The sequence below is a fragment of the Hemitrygon akajei genome, chromosome 1 (genome assembly GCF_048418815.1).
Source record: "Hemitrygon akajei chromosome 1, sHemAka1.3, whole genome shotgun sequence".
NCBI classification, from domain to species: domain Eukaryota; kingdom Metazoa; phylum Chordata; class Chondrichthyes; order Myliobatiformes; family Dasyatidae; genus Hemitrygon; species Hemitrygon akajei.
This window is the reverse complement of record NC_133124.1, coordinates 224035447-224053575: the sequence shown is the minus strand read 5'-3', so window position 1 is coordinate 224053575 and position 18129 is coordinate 224035447. Positions and strand designations below refer to the sequence as shown.

The window sequence follows — 18129 nt, the reverse complement described above, 5'->3', positions numbered from 1 at the left end:
ATTAATTTACCCACCACTGATGTCAAACTGACAGGTCTATAATTGCCAGGCTTACTTCTAGAACCCTTTTTAAACAATGGAACCACATGAGCAATACGCCAATCCTCCGGCACAATCCCTGTTTCTAATGACATCTGAAAGATCTCCGTCAGAGCTCCTGCTATCTCTACACAAACTTCCCTCAAGGTCCTGGGGAATATCCGGTCAGGACCCGGAGATTTATCCACTTTTAAATTTCTTAAAAGCGCCAGTACTTCCACCTCTTTAATTGTCATAGGTTCCATAACTTCCTTACTTGTTTCCCACACCTTACACCATTCGATATCCTTCTCCTTAGTGAATACCGAAGAGAAGAAATTGTTCAAAATCTCTCCCATCTCCCTCGGCTCCACACATAGCTGACCACCCTGATTCTCTAAGGGACCAATTTTATCCCTCACTATCCTCTTGCTTTTAATATAACTGTAGAAGCCTTTCGGATTTACTTCCACCTTATTTGCCAAACCAAACTCGTAACTTCTTTTAGCTTTTCTAATCTCTTTCTTAAGTTTCCTTTTACATTCTTTATATTCCTCGAGCAATTCCTTTACTCCATGCTGCCTATATCTATTGTAGACATCCCTCTTTTTTCGAACCAAGTTTCTAATATCCCTTGAAAACCATGGCGCTTTCAAACCTTTAATCTTTCCTTTCAACCGAACAGGAACATAAAGATTCTGTACCCTCATAATTTCACCCTTAAATGACCTCCATTTCTCTATTACATCCTTCCCATAAAACAACTTGACCCATTCCACTCTCTCTAAATCCCTGCGCATCTCCTCAAAGTTAGCCTTTCTCCAATCAAAAATCTCAACTCTAGGTCCAGTCCTGTCCTTCTCCATAATTATATTGAAGCTAATGCTATTGTGATCACTGGACCCGAAGTGCTCCCCAACACATACATCTGTCAGCTGACCTATCGCATTCCCTAACAGGAGATCCAACACTGCCCCATCTCTAGTCGGTACTTCTATGTATTGTTGCAAAAAGCTATCCTGCACACATTTCACAAACTCTAAACCATCCAGCCCTTTTACAGAATGAGCTTCCCAATCTATGTGTGGAAAATTAAAATCTCCCACAATCACCACCTTGTGTTTACTACAAATATCTGCTATCTCCTTACACATTTGCTCTTCCAACTCACGCTCCCCATTAGGTGGCCTATAATACACTCCTATCAGTGTTACTACACCTTTCCCATTCCTCAATTCCACCCAAATAGCCTCCCTAGAGGAGCTCTGTAATCTATCCTTCCAAAGCACCGCCATAAGATTTTCTCGGACAAGCAATGCAACACCTCCTCCTCTGGCCCCTCCTACTCTATCACACCTGAAGCAACTAAATCCAGGAATATTTAGTTGCCAATCACACCCTTCCTGCAACCATGTTTCACTAATAGCTACAACATCATAATTCCATGTATCAATCCACACTTTAAGCTCATCCACCTTTCTTACAATGCTCCTAGCATTAAAATAGATACATTTAAGATACTCTCCACCTCCTCCTCTCTTTTCATCCCTAGCAATGCATTCAAATTTATTATCCTTTTCTTTCTTCTCCCCTACAACTTCGGGCTGAGCGCATCCCTCCTCCATCACCTGCCTGTCCTCCCTCACACACGGTCTACTTACTTGCTCTACTGGTGAACTAACCTCCTCTCCCATAGTTTCCTCAAATTGATTTCCGCCCCCCCATCTTACTAGTTTAAAGTCTGCCCCGTAGCCCTAGCAATATGGAGGAACCGATCATACTGTAAGACAAGGGCCGGAAAACCCCATGCCAATAATCAAGGTCTTTCGAGAAGCATTCCCACAAATGCCCCATCAGGAACAGACAAAATTCAAACAGCCCAGACAGGACTGGAAGTCCCAAGGAGGGGTACAGAGGAGCTATGGGCAGAGGGGACCAGTGAGGAAACAGGGGGAAAGAGAGGTAGAGAGATTGTGCTGGGGATGTAATCAGCCAGGTCACATGAGAAGAGATTGTCCGTTTACACCATGGCCTGTCACACACCAGCAGGAACCGATAAGAAGGGAACTAAAGTTTAGCCAAGGACCAGCTCCCAAAGGCCCAAGCGGACCTGTGAACCCCTATGCGAGGTATTAGAGGTGCCCCGAGAACTCGAGTGGGAAGGGACATTACCCAATGATAACAAGGGAGGCAGAAGAGGAACTCATTGTTCAGGTTATGTTAGAAGGGCAACTGACACCAATGATGATAGATACTGGAGCCACATACACTTGTGTACAGCCACAGTATGCCCTTCACCTTCCCATGTCAGGGAAGTTTATTAAGACAGTAGGGTTCTCAGGGAAAACACAGTTGACATAGTGCACAGCTCCAGTGCAATTGAGAATGAGAAATAAAGGAATTGTTTTGCCAGTGCTAGTATCTAAAGGAACTCCGATTAATTTGTTAGGCAGAGATATCTTATTGAAACTGGAATTAAAATTAGAATGCACCAGAAATGGGCTGAGTGTGGAAAGAGCAGGGGCTCAATTGATAGTGCGAGAAGACAAGAAGGCTAATGTCTTTTGGATAGGAGACATAGCAGATCAGATTCAGGAAACCTGGGAAAAATGGAAAAAGGGCATGCAGGCTATATTACACAGGGCTGTAATGTCCAAATCTGAGCTACATTGTATAGTGATTTTTGACAAGACTCAGAACAGGGAGTTAGAGAAGAGATGGCACGTGAAGGCATGTACCCAACAGCACCTGGAAGGGGATGCTGTGATAATTGGAAAGCAAGAGGCAGCTTTAAAAGTTAAGTGGAACATCTTTTTAGAAAAATGGTACAGGATACCGGAGGCTGCACCCCACGTAACCTTGTTGGTAAACAAGGGATATCAGTCTAAAGACTTAGGACCCTTAGTTAAGAGTGCTGAAACCGTAACAGCGTGGAGGAAAATCACACCAGAGGTGTGGATATCAGAAGACAACAATTGCATTTAAAATAATGGTAAGTGTAGATATGGTAGGGACAATGAAAGAGGTCGAAATAACTCCCCAAACACACATGCCATTGCTGGGAAAGGAGAGAGGGCCGTATAAAGGACCTAATTTGGAACAATTGGAAAAAGAACTGAAACAATACATGCAGCAGCTAACTATGATACACAAGTCTATTTATGCACAGGAAAAACAGAAAGAGCCGAAGACCGTACAAGGGGAAGGACCGATCAAACCAGGAGACCAGGTTTACGTACGAGTTTTTCAGAGAAAGTGGAACGAGCCGAGAAGGGAAGGACCCTTTATGGTGACCAAGACATCACCCACCCTAGTTCAGGTAGAAGGATGCTCCACCTGGTACCATCTGAACCACTGCACGAGGGCAGTCACTCAAGGACAATCAGGTGAGGAGTCCAAGGTAAGTGATGCAGAGGAACAGTTAGCAGGAGACAGACAGGAGGAACAAGAAGGCAGACACCTACACTGGAACAGCTTATAATGCAGTATCAGCTATGAATGTTTTACGCGGACAGGTGCTTGTTCAGTGGGTCATTTCAGAGGTAGCTGAACTCAGATGTGGAATCTGACCCTAGGCGAAAGACACGTAGTAGGTTCCCCTCCACCCGAAGGTGCATTGGACGCCCAGACCATCCCCTTAGCAGACACCTGGTGGTTGTGTGGTAAGGAAGGAGGTCTGAGATCCACGCTTCCCCTCAATTGGGCAGGTACTTGTACGCGTGTTATACTACTTCAAGAAGTTATAGTATCCCCTGAAGTACACTTCAACACTGATATCTCTGAACAGCAGACACTATTGCGGAAAAGGAGAAAATATGAACCCGACTCGACGATTTGGATAGATAGTACAGGACAGCCAAGAGGTATACCTAACGAATTTAAGGCGAGGAATGAGATTACTGCAGGCTTCGAAGCACTTCTACCCTTGATAGGAACTATTAAGAATGTTGAATGGATAAATTATATATATTACAATCAGCAAAGATTCATCAACTACACCGATGATGCATTGGAGGCCTTGGGACAACAGTTAGATGCAACTAGCAAAATGGCGTGGCAGAATAGACAAGCATTGGACTGGCTGTTGGCAGAAAAAGGAGGAGTTTGTGTGATGTTTGGAGAGCAGTGCTATACTTTTATACCAAATAACACTAGTCCAGAAGGATCATTTACTAAGGCAATGTATAAGTTGAAAAGTCTCAGAAAGGAAGTTAAACAGAATGCAGGGTTCGGACATCAGTTATTTGACTGGTTAGAAAGTAGACTCGGAGGATGGGGAGTATGGCTGACTAAGATGGCAATAACTGTCGGTATTGTATTGCTGAGCTGTGCGCTTGTTCTGTGCTGTTTTCTTCCTTGTCTCAAGTCTCTTGTTGTGCGAGCTGCAACCAAACAATTTCCGATGCTCGTGGCGATTACTGAACCAAGCTTAGTGGAGAAAGAAGCACCGAAGAAGTATTGTTACAGCCTACAATGCCTGCAGGATGAACAAGAGCAAAACGACAGTGTGGGAGTAGATTGTAAGGGCTTCTGAGTTTTTTTCCCTGTTTCAGATACAAAGGGACAGGTTTTTGACTCAGCGGCCTAGGGTAACAGGGAGAGAATACTTTGAGGTCTTGGCACAGAAAATTATAGTTTAACCCGAGATTTGGGAATAAGTGCTGGACTTTATTGGGGCTTTTGTGCGCGGACTCTAAGTCTTCTTTCTCTATGTGAGACCCTATGGGTCTCAAAGGGGGGATTATATTGGAGAATAAAGTTGCAACGTTTGCTGTGTGGCCAGAACTATGCGGCCAGCCTTGTGTTTGCTATTTGCTATGTATCCAATTTATTAGCCAGAATGTAATCTCTGTATTGTCTCTGTACTATTGAACGCATCAGTGCCTTAAGAATGTAGCTAACAGTGAAAGTAAGCTCAGTGCCTTAAGAATGTAGCTAACAGTGAAAGTAAGCTCAGTGCCTTAAGAATGTAGCTAACAGTGAAAGTAAGCATGTAGAGATAACGGTGGTAGACAGGGTTGTGGAGTGGTGTGATGGTATGAAAACCAGTCAAAGCCGGGAAGGGGGACACGTGTTCCAAGGAGTAGACTAGACAGGATCGTGCGATGGTGTGATGGTATGAAAACCAATCAAGGCACTAGAACAAGTATATGCTAATGTAACTGAGATAAGAAAGTACTATAAAGAATACTGTGTACTAGGCTCAGCGGGCAATTAGTGACACGTTCATTAATTGTTTCAGCTTTTGTTTGCAAATAAAGTCTTAAATTTCTCGAAGAATCTTCTGCGTCTTCTGGTTATTTCAAGAAACCACGACAATATCCAAGAAACAAAAAGAATGAAAGCAAGGGCTCCAGCAACTGTAGCAGAAGGCTGGTTTTCTGATAAAGATGATAGCTGATGTTCTGGAATGATGGATCAGATTTGATGGATAACTGGGGAGTGAAGGATGGCATCTTCACAAGAGAGAAGACAGTAACAGTGTATTCTGGGAAGCTGTGGAGCTCAATAGGTTTACAGAAAATGATTAGTTTGTCTCCTGAAATGGAAACAGAGATCCAGATTAGGGAAAGAAATTGTCCATGAATTTGAGAATGGAGTAGTAGTTAGTAGCAAAGGTGATAAAACTGATAAGTTTTGCACAGGTGCAGGAAGCAGCTGCCACCAATGTAATGAATAGAGTTGTGGAGTGATATTGACAAAGATGTAGAACAGGGGTTGTTACCTTATCTATAGCTTTGTAACTTGTACACCACCTTTGCTGCAGGTAAAACAAGTCAAACCTATCTAACCTATATTTGTAAGTAAGATATTCTATCCCAACACCCTGGTGAATCTCTTAGCACTCTCTCAATAACATTCATCCCCTGTAATACGACAACAAAAACTGCACATACTACTCCACATTGAACAACTTACTATCATTCACTGACTTGAATTGTTCACCATGTGTCTTTCTGCCACTGGAGATGGTATTGAGAGAACAGTAAAGCTGAGCAGGGAAAACATAGGAACAGGTGGAAGGGCCCCAAAGGAGAAGTCTAATAGGCAAATAAATTAAACCATACTTAAGATAAATTCATGAAAGCCTAGTCACCTATGAGTCACCTTCAGAGCAAGAAGGCTGCGAGTGAACTGCTGATTTTTCAGAGCGAAGGGAGTTTTTTACTACTCTGGTTAAAGAGAGGCGAGACTGCGCAGGTGCTTGACGTCAGCCAGTAGAGCACGATAGGTTTAAAAAGACTGCTGTATCCAGTGGGCAGCGGAGTGAGAGGCAGCAGAGTGGTAGGGCTTTGGCTCAACGGCTTAGGCGGTAACAGGACGAGGCGAGGTAGGAAGTATGTGTGTGGAGCCAGTTTTCTGTGCTCGGTGTCAGATGGGGGGGGGGGTCCTGGAGTCTCCCAGCCTCCCGGACAGCCATATCTGCACCCAGTGTGTCGAGCTGCAGCTCCTGAGGGACCGAGTTAGGGAAATGGAGATGCAGCTCGATGACCTTTGCCTAGTCAGGGAGAGCAAGGAGGTGATAGAAAGGAGTTATAGGCAGGTGGTCACACCGGAGCCACGGAGAAGGATAAGTGGGTCACAGTCAGGAGGGGGAAGGGGAAGAGTTAGGTACTAGAGAGTACCCCTGTGGCTGTACCCCTTGACAATAAGTACTCGTGTTTGAGTACAGCTGGGGGGAAAACAGCCTACCTGGGGGAAGCAACAGTGGCTGTGCCTCTGGCACAGAGTCTGGCCCTGTGGCTCAGAAGGGTAGGGAAAGGAAGAGGAAAGCAGTGGTGATAGGGGACTCTACAGTCAGGGGGTCAGACAGGTGATTCTGTGGATGCAAGAAACACTCAGATGGTAGTTTGCCTCCCAGGTGCCAGGGTCCGGGATGTTTCAGATTGCGTCCAAGATCTCCTGCAGTGAGAGGGAGAACAGCCAGAGGCTGTGGTACATATTGGTACCAATGACACAGGTAGGAAAAGGGACGAGGTCCTAAAAAGAGTACAGGAAGTTAGGAAGGAAGTTGAGGAGCAGGACCGCAAAAGTAGTAATCTCGGGATTATGGCTTGTGCCATGCGACAGTGACGATAGGAATAAAATGAGGTGGAGGATAAATGTGTGGCTGATGGATTGGAGCAGGGGGTAGGCATTCAGATTTCTGGATCATTGGGACCTCTTTTGGGGGAGATGTAACCTGTACAAAAAGGACGGGTTGCACTTGAATCCCAGGGGGATAAATATCCTTGCGTGGAGGTTTGCTAAGGTTACTGGGGAGAGTTTAAACTAGAATTGTTGGGGGGTGGGAACCAAACTGAAGAGACTGGGGAAGAGGAGGTTAGCTCACAAAGACAGAAAGCTTGTAGACAGTGCGAGAGGGAGGAGAGGCAGGTGATAGAGAAGGGACATGCTCAGACCGAAGGCTTGAGATGTGTTTATTTTAATACAAGGAGAGTCGTGAACAAAGCGGATGAGCTTAGAGTGTGGATCAGTACTTGGAGATTTGATGTGGCCATTACAGAGACTTGGATGGCTCAGGGACAGGATTGCTTATTTCATGTGCCAGGTTTTAGGTGATTCAGAAAGGACAGGGAGGGAGGCAAAAGAGGTGGGGATGTGGCACTGTTGATCAGAGATAATGTGCAGAAACGGTGGACGCCATGGAGGGATTGTCTATGGAGCCTCCGTGGGTAGAGGTTAGGAACAGGAAGGAGTCAGTAACTTTACTGGGTGTTTTTTTTATAGGCCACCCAATAGTAACAGGGATATCAAGGAGCAGATAGGGAAATGGATCCTGGAAAGATGTAATAATAAGAGTTTTGATGGGAGATTTCAATTTCCCAAATATTGATTGGCATTTCCCTAGAGCAAGGGGTTTAGATGGGGTGGAGTTTGTTAAGTGTTTTCAGGAAGGTTTCTTGACACAGTATGTAGACAAGCCTACAAGAGGAGAGGCTGTACTTGATTTGGTATTGGGAAATTAACCTGGTCAGGTGTCAGATCTCTCAGTGGGAGAGCATTTTGGAGATAGTGATCATAATTCTATCTCCTTTATAATAGCATTGGAGAGAGATAGGAACCCACAAGTTAGAAAAGCGTTTAATTGGAGTAAGGGGAATTATGAGGCTATCAGGCAGGAAATTGGAGGCTTAAATTGGAAACAGATGTTCTCAGGGAAACATACAGAAGAAATGTGGCAAATATTCAGGGGGTATTTGTGTAGAGTTCTGTATAGGTACTTTCCAATGAGACAGGGCAGTTATGGTAGGGTACAGGAACCGAGATGTACAAAAGCTGTAATAAATCTAGTCAAGAAGAAAAGCTTACAAAAGGTTCAGAGAGCTAGGTAATGTTAGAGATCTAGAAGATAAAAGACTACTAGGAAGGAACTTAAGAAGGAAATTAGGAGAGCCAGAAGGGGCCATGAGAAGGCCTTGCGGGCAGAATTAAGGAAAACGCCAAGGCATTCAACAAGTATGTAAAGAGCATACGGATAAAACATGAAAGAATAGGACCTATCAAGTGTGACAGTGGGAAAGTGTGTATGGAACCAGAGGAAATAACAGAGGTACTAAATGAATACTTTACTTCAGTATTCACTATGGAAAAGGATCTTACTGATTGCAGTGATGTCTTGCAGCAGACTGAAAAGCTGGAGCTTTTGGAAAGTTAGGTAAGTCGCCGGGACCGGATGAGATCTACCCCAGGCTACTATGGGAGGCGAGGGAGGAGATTGCAGAGCCTCTGGCAATGATCTTTGGGGATGGGAGAGGTTCCGTAGGATTGGAGAGTGGCGGATGTTGTTCCTTTATTCAAGAAAGGGAGTAGAGATAGCCCAAGAAATTATAGACCAGTGAGTCTTACCTCAGTGGTTGGTAAGTTGATGCAGAAAATCCTGAGAGGCAGGATTTATGAACATTTGGAGAAGTATAATATGATTAGGAATAGTCAGCATGGCTTTGTCAAGGGCAGGTCGTGCCTTATGAGCCTGTTTGAATTTTTTGAGGATATGACTAAACATATTGATGAAGGAAGAGCAGTAGAGGTGTATAAGATGATGAAAGGCATTGATCGTGTGGATAGTCAGAGGCTTTTTCCCAGGGCTGAAATGGTTGCCACAAGAGGACACAGGTTTAAGGTGCTGGGGAGTAAGTACAGAGGAGATGTCAGGGGTAGGTTTTTTACTCAGAGAGTGGTGAGTGCATTTAATGGGCTGCCAGCAACGGTGGTGGAGGCAGATACGATAGGGTCTTTTAAGAGGCTTTTAGATAGGTACATGGAACTTAGTAAAATAGAGGGCTTAAGGTAAGCCTAGTAATTTCTAAGGTAGGGACATGTTTGGTACAACTTTGTGGGTCGAAGGGCATGTATTGTGCTATAGGTTTTCCATCTTCTATGAGATGGATCAGTGAAGATTCTAAAGGTTCTCAGGTTTCTGAGTACATAACATTTTTTTCCTATCTAAATTACAGGTGAACAACCCCTTCAACCCAGACCACATTTCCTAGCTCTGGACTCGCAAGCTGGACCCTCTCAGGATCTACCCTCACAACTCTCCCAATTATGATCTGATGGGAGTGGAAAATCTGAATTATTGAAAAGTTGTGGGCATGTGAAAATAGATCTCATAGAAGAAATGGTAAATAGTGTTTCTACTTTTGCAAGCATCTTTTGGGGTTAAGGGTTCAATCTCCTACCTGACACAGGTATATTTTATGTAGGTGCCATTCTTGTCCCAGGGCACAGATGGTAATATCACTGTTTTCTCCAGCGAGGAAAAGAGTCTGATAAATATACTTCGAAGTACTTTTCAGCTTCTTTCTGTAAAGTCAACAGAACTTGGCATTAAAGCAAATTGGTAATTGGCACAGCTTTTTATGTGCTGCTTTGGCAGGTTAAGGATAGGTCTGAAGATGGAGGAATGAATCTGAAAGTAGAGGGCATCAATTCAGCAGTAAATTCTCTGACTCTTGCCAAATACACATAACTGAGATCAAGACAGCAATTTAAATTGTGCAGCACAACTTGTGATCCACTTTCCAGGAGAAACCATGAGAATTCAATGTTTGAAAGCAGATATTCCAGGAATCACAAATTGCTGTCATGAAATTCACAACCAGATGTTGGCTTTAATTTAAATTTGTAAATCCTCAAGTTTATTTACTATTGTTGCTTTCTGGTGTGTGAAATGAGATAAAAGCAGCTTACTTCACACTGCTCGGCTTAGTTCCACCAAGTGAACATGAACTAATCTTGAGTTTTTTCAGACAAAATGAGATCAAAAAGATGGTATTTGAAGAATATTAATTATCTCTCCTTAATTTTTCTCCACTCTCCTGATTTTTATTAAAATGGGAATGGGGGAGGGGGGCAAGAAGACATGGGATTGCCAAGGTACCAGCTGGGAGTTATCCCAAATAGCAAGTTGTTATTCTTTATCTGCTGTCTAGGGAAATCAATGCTTTATCCCCCTTTTCTTTCTTCCATAGCCTTCAGTCCTCTATTAGATTCCCCCTTTTCCAGCCCATATCTCTTTCCTAATCAACTTCCAGCTCCTTACTTCATCCCTCCCCCTCCTGGTTTCATCTATCATTTTGTTTCTCCCTCCCCCTATCTTTTAAATCTATACCATCTTGCTGAAGGGTCTTGGCCCAAAACATTAACTGTACTCTTTTCCATAGTTACCACCTGGCCTGCTAAGTTCCTCCAGCATTTTGTGTGTTACTTGGATTTCCAGCATCTGTCCTCTTGTTTGAGACTGATACGCCTTGAAATTCAAGTGCTCACCCAGAAGTATCTTAAAGGTTGTGTGAGTGCCTGGCTCCAATATCTTCTCAGTTAGTGCATTCCAGATTGCAACCATGCTCGGGGGGTGGGGGTGGGGGAGGGGGGGGAAGCAGAGAGTTCACAAATCTTTGCCCTTTGGCTTAGGCACTTCTGCCTAAACCAAGAGCTTCTTACTAAGAACTTACTCATGCTTTTCATAACTTCCAGCACATCTCACAGATCCACCTCAGCTGCCTCTGCTTTATGGAGAGCAAAATCATCCCATTGCTCATACAGTAATTGAAACCTTAGAATCCAGGCAATATTCTGAAGAATCCCCTCTGCACCATTTCCAGTGCAATCACATTCTTCCTGTACTGTACCAAGACCTCATTGCTCTTGTATCTATTTCCCAAATAATGAAGTATACTACTTCTTCATTCTACCTAACAACACTGTCATTTCGTGCACAAAGGCCCTTTTGTTTCTTGATACTCTTTGATGTTTATTATTCACCTTTAATTGCCACAAAGGTATCACATACCTGGGACAAGTGGCATATCTTGGCCAGACCATGCCGGGGTTGAATACTAACGACAAAATGGACTTTGTTTTTAAATGTTAACAATCTCGCTTTTGCCCGGGTATATTTAATGTTCCGACTTACCAAGGTGGAATTTTAACTCAGAATCAGGTTTATTATCATGGGCATGTGACGTGAAATTTGTTAACTTAACGGCAGCAGCTCAATGCAATACATAATATAGAAAAAACAACAAAACAAAATAATAAATTACAGTATACGTATATTGAATAGATTAAAAATTGTGCAAAAAACCAGAAATACTATATATTAAAAAAAGTGAGGTAGTATCCAAGGGTTCAATGTCTACTTAGGAATCAGATGGCAGAGGAGAAGAAGCTGTTCCTGAATCGCTGAGTGTGCGCCTTTTGGGCTTCTGTACCTCCTACCTGATGGCAACAGTGAGAAAGGGCATGCTCTGGGTGCTGGAGGTCCTTAATAATGGACGCTGACTTTCTGAGACACCACTTGCCGAAGAGGTCCTGGGTACTTTGTAGGCTAGTACTCAAGATGAGCCAACTAAATTTACAACCTTCTGCAGCTTCTTTCGCTCCTGTGTAATAGCCCCCCCCCATACCATACATTGATGCAGCCTGTCAGAATGCTCTCCACAGTACAACTATAGAAATTTTTGAGTGTACTTGTTGACATACCAAGTCTCTTCACACTCCTAATGAAGTATAGCTGCTGTCTTGCCTTCTTTATAACTACATCGATATGTTGGGACCACGAGATCCTCACAGATCTTGACACCCAGGAACTTGAAACTGCTTACTCTCTCCACTTCTGATCCCTCTATGAGGATTGGTATGTGTTCCTTCATCTTACCCTTCCTGAAGTCCACAATCAGCTCTTTCATCTTACTGACATTGAGTGCCAGGTTGTTGCTATGACACCACTCCACTAGTTGGCATATCTCACTCCTGTACGCACTCTCATCACCACCTGCAATTCTACCAACAATGGTTACATTGTCAGCAAATTTATAGATGGTATTTGAGCTATGCCTAGTCACACAGTCATGGGTATAGAGAGAGTAGAACAGTAGGCTACAGAGGGCTAAGCACATACTCCTGAGGTGCACCGGTGTTGATCATCAGCGAGGAGGAGATATTATAACCAATCCACACAGATTGTGGTCTTCCAGTTAGTCGATGAACAGCATCCTGACATAAGTGTTTGTGTTGTCCAGGTGGTCTAAAGCTGTGTGAAGAGCCATTGAGATTAAATCTCCTGTTTGCCTATTGTGGTGATAGGCAAATTGCAATGGGTCCAGGTCCTTGCTGAGGCAGTTCATTCTCGTCATGGATGGGAGTGCACCTTTCTACCTTCATCATCTGAAATGCCTAAAAGCCAGCACCAAAAGAACTTTGCATGTGCAAACCTATTTGCACATTTCCAAATTTTAGGTCCACACTTCATTGTCTGTGAAAATTACAACCATGTCAGATTTAAAAGGAATGATTCACATAAAGAACAATGCCACATTAAAGAGAAGAGTGCAAAGTTTAAGAAAGCCTAAAACACACCTGAACAAATCAGTACTTATTTTCAAGCACGAGGGCTCCAGGAACACACCAGGTCCAGAAGTAGTAAAAGAGAGACCTGTGTTGAGTGCTCATAAGACATAGGAGACGAATTAGGCCACTCAGCTCACCGAGTCTTCTCTGTAATTCCAACTTGGCTGATTATTATCCCTCTCAACCACTTTCTCATGCCTTCTCCCCATAACTCTTGACTCTATCAACCTCTGCTTTAAATATACTTAATGGCTTGGCCTCCACAGCCATCTGTGGCAACAAATTCTACAGATTCACCACCCTCTGGCTAAAGAAATTCCTTCTTATCTCTGTTCTAAATGGACACTCCTCTATTCTGAAGCTGTCCCCTTTGGTCCTGGACTCACCCACTATAGGAAATATCCTCTCCACTTTCACGCAGTCTAGACCTTTCAATATTCAGTAGGATTCAATGAAACTCCCCCCTCTCTCCCATTCTTCTAAACTCCAGTGAGTACAGACCCGTAGCCATCAAAGGCTCATGTATTAACCCTTTCGTTCCCGGAATAATTCTCGTAAACCTCATCTAAACCCGCTCTAATGCCAGCACATCTTTCCTTAGAGAAGAAGTCCAAAGCTGTTCATAATACTCCAAGTGCAGTCTGACCAGTGGCTTATAAAGCCTCAGCATCACATCCTTGCTCTTATATTCTAGTCTAATATTGCATTTGCCTTCCTTACCACCAACTCAACCTGCAAGTTAATCTTTAGGGAATCCTGCATAAGGACTGCCAAGTCCCCTTGCAACTTAACTTTTTGAACTTCCTCTCCATTTAGAAAATAGACTACGCCTTTATTCCTGCTACCAAAGTGCATGACCATATACTTCACTACATTATATTCCAACTAGCACTTCTTTACCCATTCAGCCAATCTGTCCAAGTCCTCTGCTGACTCTCTGCTTCCTCAACACTACCTGCCCTTCCACCTAGCTTTTATCGTCTACAAACTTGGCCATAAAACCATCAATTCCATCATCTATACTGTTGACATATAGCATGAAAAGAATTAGCCCCAAAACTGAACCCTGCAGAACACCACTTGTCTTCGACAGCCAACCAAAACAGGCTCCCTTTATTCTGACTCTTCGTCTCTTGCCAAGCAGCAAATCTTTTAACCATGCTGGTATTTTTCCTACCATGGGCTCTTATATACCGAGTCTCCTTTGCTTGTTAGTTCTTCAAAGAATTCAAACAGAGTTGTCAGGCAAGATAATCTCTTAGGAAACCATGCTGACTTTGGCCTACTTTATCAAGGGCCACCAAGTATCCCCAAACCTTATCCTAAATAATGGACACCAACATATTCCCAACCATTGAAGGCAGGCTAATTGGCCGACAAGAACATAAGAAATAGGAGCAGGAATCTAGCCTGCTCCGCCATTCAGTAAGATCATGGCTGATCTGGCCATGGACACATCTCCAACTACCCCATAACCCTTAATTCCCCTACAATGCAAAAATCTATCCAACCTCATCTTATTACATTTACTGAGGTAGCCTCTACTGCTTCATTGAGCAGAGAATTCCACAGATTCACCACTCTCTGGGAAAAGCAGTTCCTCCTCATCTCCGCCCAAAATCTACTCCCCCAAATCGAGAGGTTATGTCCCCTATTTCTAGTCTCACCTACCAGTGGAAAGAACTTCCTGCCTCTATCTTATCAATCTCTTTCATAATTTTGTATGCTTCTATAAATCTCCTCTTATTCTTCTGATTCCAGCGAGTACCATCCCAGTTCAATCTCCTCCTTAAGGGGCTTGGAAGTAGGTACAGAGGGGAGTGTCAGGGATAAGCTTTTTTTATTTTATTTTATTTTTTTTTAAAACACAGAGTGGTGAGTGCATGGAATGGACTGCCAGTGAATGTGGTGGAAGCGGATACAATAGGGTCTTTTAAGAGGCTCCTGGAGAGGTACATGGAGCTTAGAAAAATAGAAGGCTATGGGTAACTCTAGGTAATTTCTAAAGTAAGTACATGCTCAACACAGCATTGTGGGCCAAAGGGCATGTATTGAGCTGTAGGTTTTCTATGTTTCTTTTGTTCAACCCCCTCATCTCTGGAATCAACCTGGTGAACCTCCTATGCACTGCCTCCAAAGCCAGTATACAATTCCTCAAGTAAGGAGACCAGAACTGAACGCAGTACTCTAGATGTGCCCTCACCAGTACCCGCGACGTTTATAGCATAACTTTCCTGCTTTTAAATTCAATCCCTCTAGCTATGAAGGGCAACATCTCATTTGCAGGCCTTCTTGATAACCTGCTGCACCTACATACCAACCTTTTGTGATTCATGCACAAGCACTCTCAAGTCTCTCTGAACAGAAGAATGCTTCAATTTTTTTTTACCATTTAAATAATAATCTTCTCTTCTATTTTCCTTTCCAATGTGAATGTCCTCTCATTTACCAACATTGAACTCCATCTGCCAGACCCTTGCCCACTCACTTAACCTATCTATATCTCTCTAGAGACGCTCTATATCTTCTGCACAATTTGCTTTTCCACTCGATTTAGTATCATCGGTAAACTTAAGATACAGTACACTCGGACCCTCTTCCAGATCATTAATTTATATCGAGAACAGTTGCGGGACATGGCTCACCACTGATTGACATACAGAGTAACAAAACACATATCCCAACTCTCTGCTTTCTATTTCCTCTGATTTCCTTTCTTTTACCTCCCTCCCCTCTTGTACAGTGGTATGTAGAAGTTTGGCCACCCCAGTCAAAATTTCTGTTACTGTGAACAGTTAAGTGAGTAGAAGATGAACCGATCTCCAAAAGTCATAAAGTTAAAGATGAAACATTCTTTTCAACATTTTAAGCAAGATTAGTGTATTGTTTTTGTTTTGTACAATTTTAGAGTGGAAAAAAAAGGAAAGGAGCACCATGCAAAAGTTTGGGGACCCCAAGAGATTTGAGCTCTCAGAAAACTTTTACTAACATCTCAGACCTTAAATAGCTTGTTAGGGCTATGGCTTGTTCACAATCATTGTTAGGAAAGGCCAGTTGATGCAAATTTCAAAGCTTTATAAATACCCTGACTCCTCAAACCTTTGATAATGTAACGGAGATATGGTCTTATTCCCTTTCACGGCTAAAGGATTTTTAGTGCATTGTTATCCCCTTTTAAGGCTAAAAGATTGTTAAGCTATTTTGCTAAAATGGCTAATTTGAGTTAGTCACGTATGCGACAGATGGCAGATCGTATTGTTCCCTTTTTTATTAAGATTGTTCCTGCTTTATGATCAACTTGTTTTATAATTAACCTGTGGTCAAAACTGACTTGAGTGGGCTTTTGCACCGAGCTCCGTATGCGGGGCTAACATATGAACAAATATGGACCGCTTGCTGTGCTGAATGCTTAAGGAGAAGTAACTTGAAAGCTGTTGTAATTGTTAGAAGTTCTGCAAAATACCTGTATAATAAGGACAGTATCTGCACATAAGATAGAGATCCTACGAGGTCCGGTCGGCAAGAGGGGATTCTTGCCCACTGTAGATCTTGGATCTCTAGCTGGCTGAAGTTGCAATAAAGAAGAAACGGTTGATTGAAATTATACAGTGTCTGACTTGACTTAATTCCACACCTTGTCCCAATCAGCAGCCATAGGCTCCTCTAAGCAGCTGCCTAGCACTCTGAAAATTAAAATAATTGATGCCCACAAAGTAATTAAGAAATGTAATTAATGTAATGTAATTAAGAAATGGCAGTTAACAGGAATGGTGGAGGTCAAGTTGAGGTCTGGAAGACCAAGAAAACTTTCCGAGAGTACTGTTTGTAGGATTGTTAGAAAGGTAAATCAAGACCCCCGTTTGAATGCAAAAGACCTTCAGGAAGATTTAGCCATCATGTTACTGCAGCATTCCTTGACCTGCAGCATTGGAAGCAATTCCGGGATTACAACCTGCGATCCCACTACCTAGTTCACGTTGTAGGACGCCAATCCTTCTCCAGTGTCCCACCCATTAAACACAGGATTGAGCCGACACACTTGATAGGTTAGGCAGCGGGCAGCAGGAGTGATGTGAATACAGTATCAGAATGCTGACCTGCGCGGGGCACTTTCCTCGGCTTCGTTCTCCCAACAGTCGCAGTCGGGCCGTGTACGCTTCCTCCGCTGGCATACACAGTCAGTGGTGGCAGCTCGGCCCATCGACAACCGGCTACCCAGGCCACCCATTGTTGCCCTGCCTCCCCCTCCCTTAACCTCCTTTATTCTCCGTTCCCCATTCACTCCCTATCCTTTATTCACCTCCCCTATTATTTCTCTCCCTCTCTCCTCCTTTATTCGTTCCTCTACTTATTTTCTCCCTCCCCCGCTCCTATATTCCCTCCTTCTCCTTTATTCCCCTCCCCAATTCCTCCCTCACTTTCACTACCACCTTCCCACTCCCTTTATTCCTCTCCTCCCTCCTCCCCTTGTTTGTTTCCTCACTCACTGTTCCTCCTTCACTAGTTCCCTCTCCCGCCACCCCGTCCGTTTAAATTCCGACGGTTGACGCTGATGGCGGCCGCCATTTTTGAAATGGGGCATGCTGGGAACAACTGGTGAAGGAACGCTGGTAGGCTGACTGTTTCGACCAATCAAATCCACGCATTTAATTAAAGCGGGGAGGACTGCAAGCAATTTTTGTTAAGCAGTCTAAATTCAAGTCTGTCGGTTTCCACGCTTAAGCCTCTGAATTAAGTACAGTCTCGATATAGAAAGCCATCGCATCTTGTTATAACGATAGAAAAGATGGTGGCCGCACCTGTGAGGGGTTCATTTCCTTTGCGTATCACTTAGGTCAAAGCCTGGTTTATTGTCACATGCACAGGTGCAAAAAAAACGCATGCAGCAACACGAAAGGCACGTAGTATAAGGTAAACTGCACTCACAACTTTGTGGGCAGTGTATAGCTTTCCATGATGCCAGTCATTAAAAATCTTTCAGCAAAATAACTTGAATGGAAAGGAGAGACAAGACTGTACAGTTGGAAATCTGTAGCAACACACAATACACTGGAGGAACTCAGCATTTATCATGGCTGAAAGAAAATTATAGCTGGGAGCTTAATGTCAATGGATACACATTGTATCAAAAGGACAGGCAGGTAGGCAGAGGGCGGAAATGTGGTGCTGTTGGTAAAATAGATAATAGACAATAGGTGCAGGAGCAGGCCATTCGGCCTTTTGAGCCAGCACCGCCATTCAATGTGATTGTGGCTG

At 43.4% G+C, this 18129-nt stretch overlaps 1 protein-coding gene across 1 annotated transcript in view; it reads right to left on the bottom strand.

Moving 5' to 3' along the window:
• Nucleotides 1-17442, bottom strand: part of gmcl1 (germ cell-less, spermatogenesis associated) — a 260756-nt gene extending 243314 nt beyond the window's left edge. The window contains exons 1-2 of the mRNA XM_073062046.1: nt 16971-17442; nt 9702-9825 (exon numbers count right to left, since the gene is read on the bottom strand). Of these exons, the coding sequence (XP_072918147.1) occupies nt 9702-9825; nt 16971-17101 (255 nt within the window). The 5' untranslated portion in view covers nt 17102-17442. The remainder of the gene's footprint in view (nt 1-9701; nt 9826-16970) is intronic.
• Nucleotides 17443-18129: the final 687 nt, after the last annotated feature.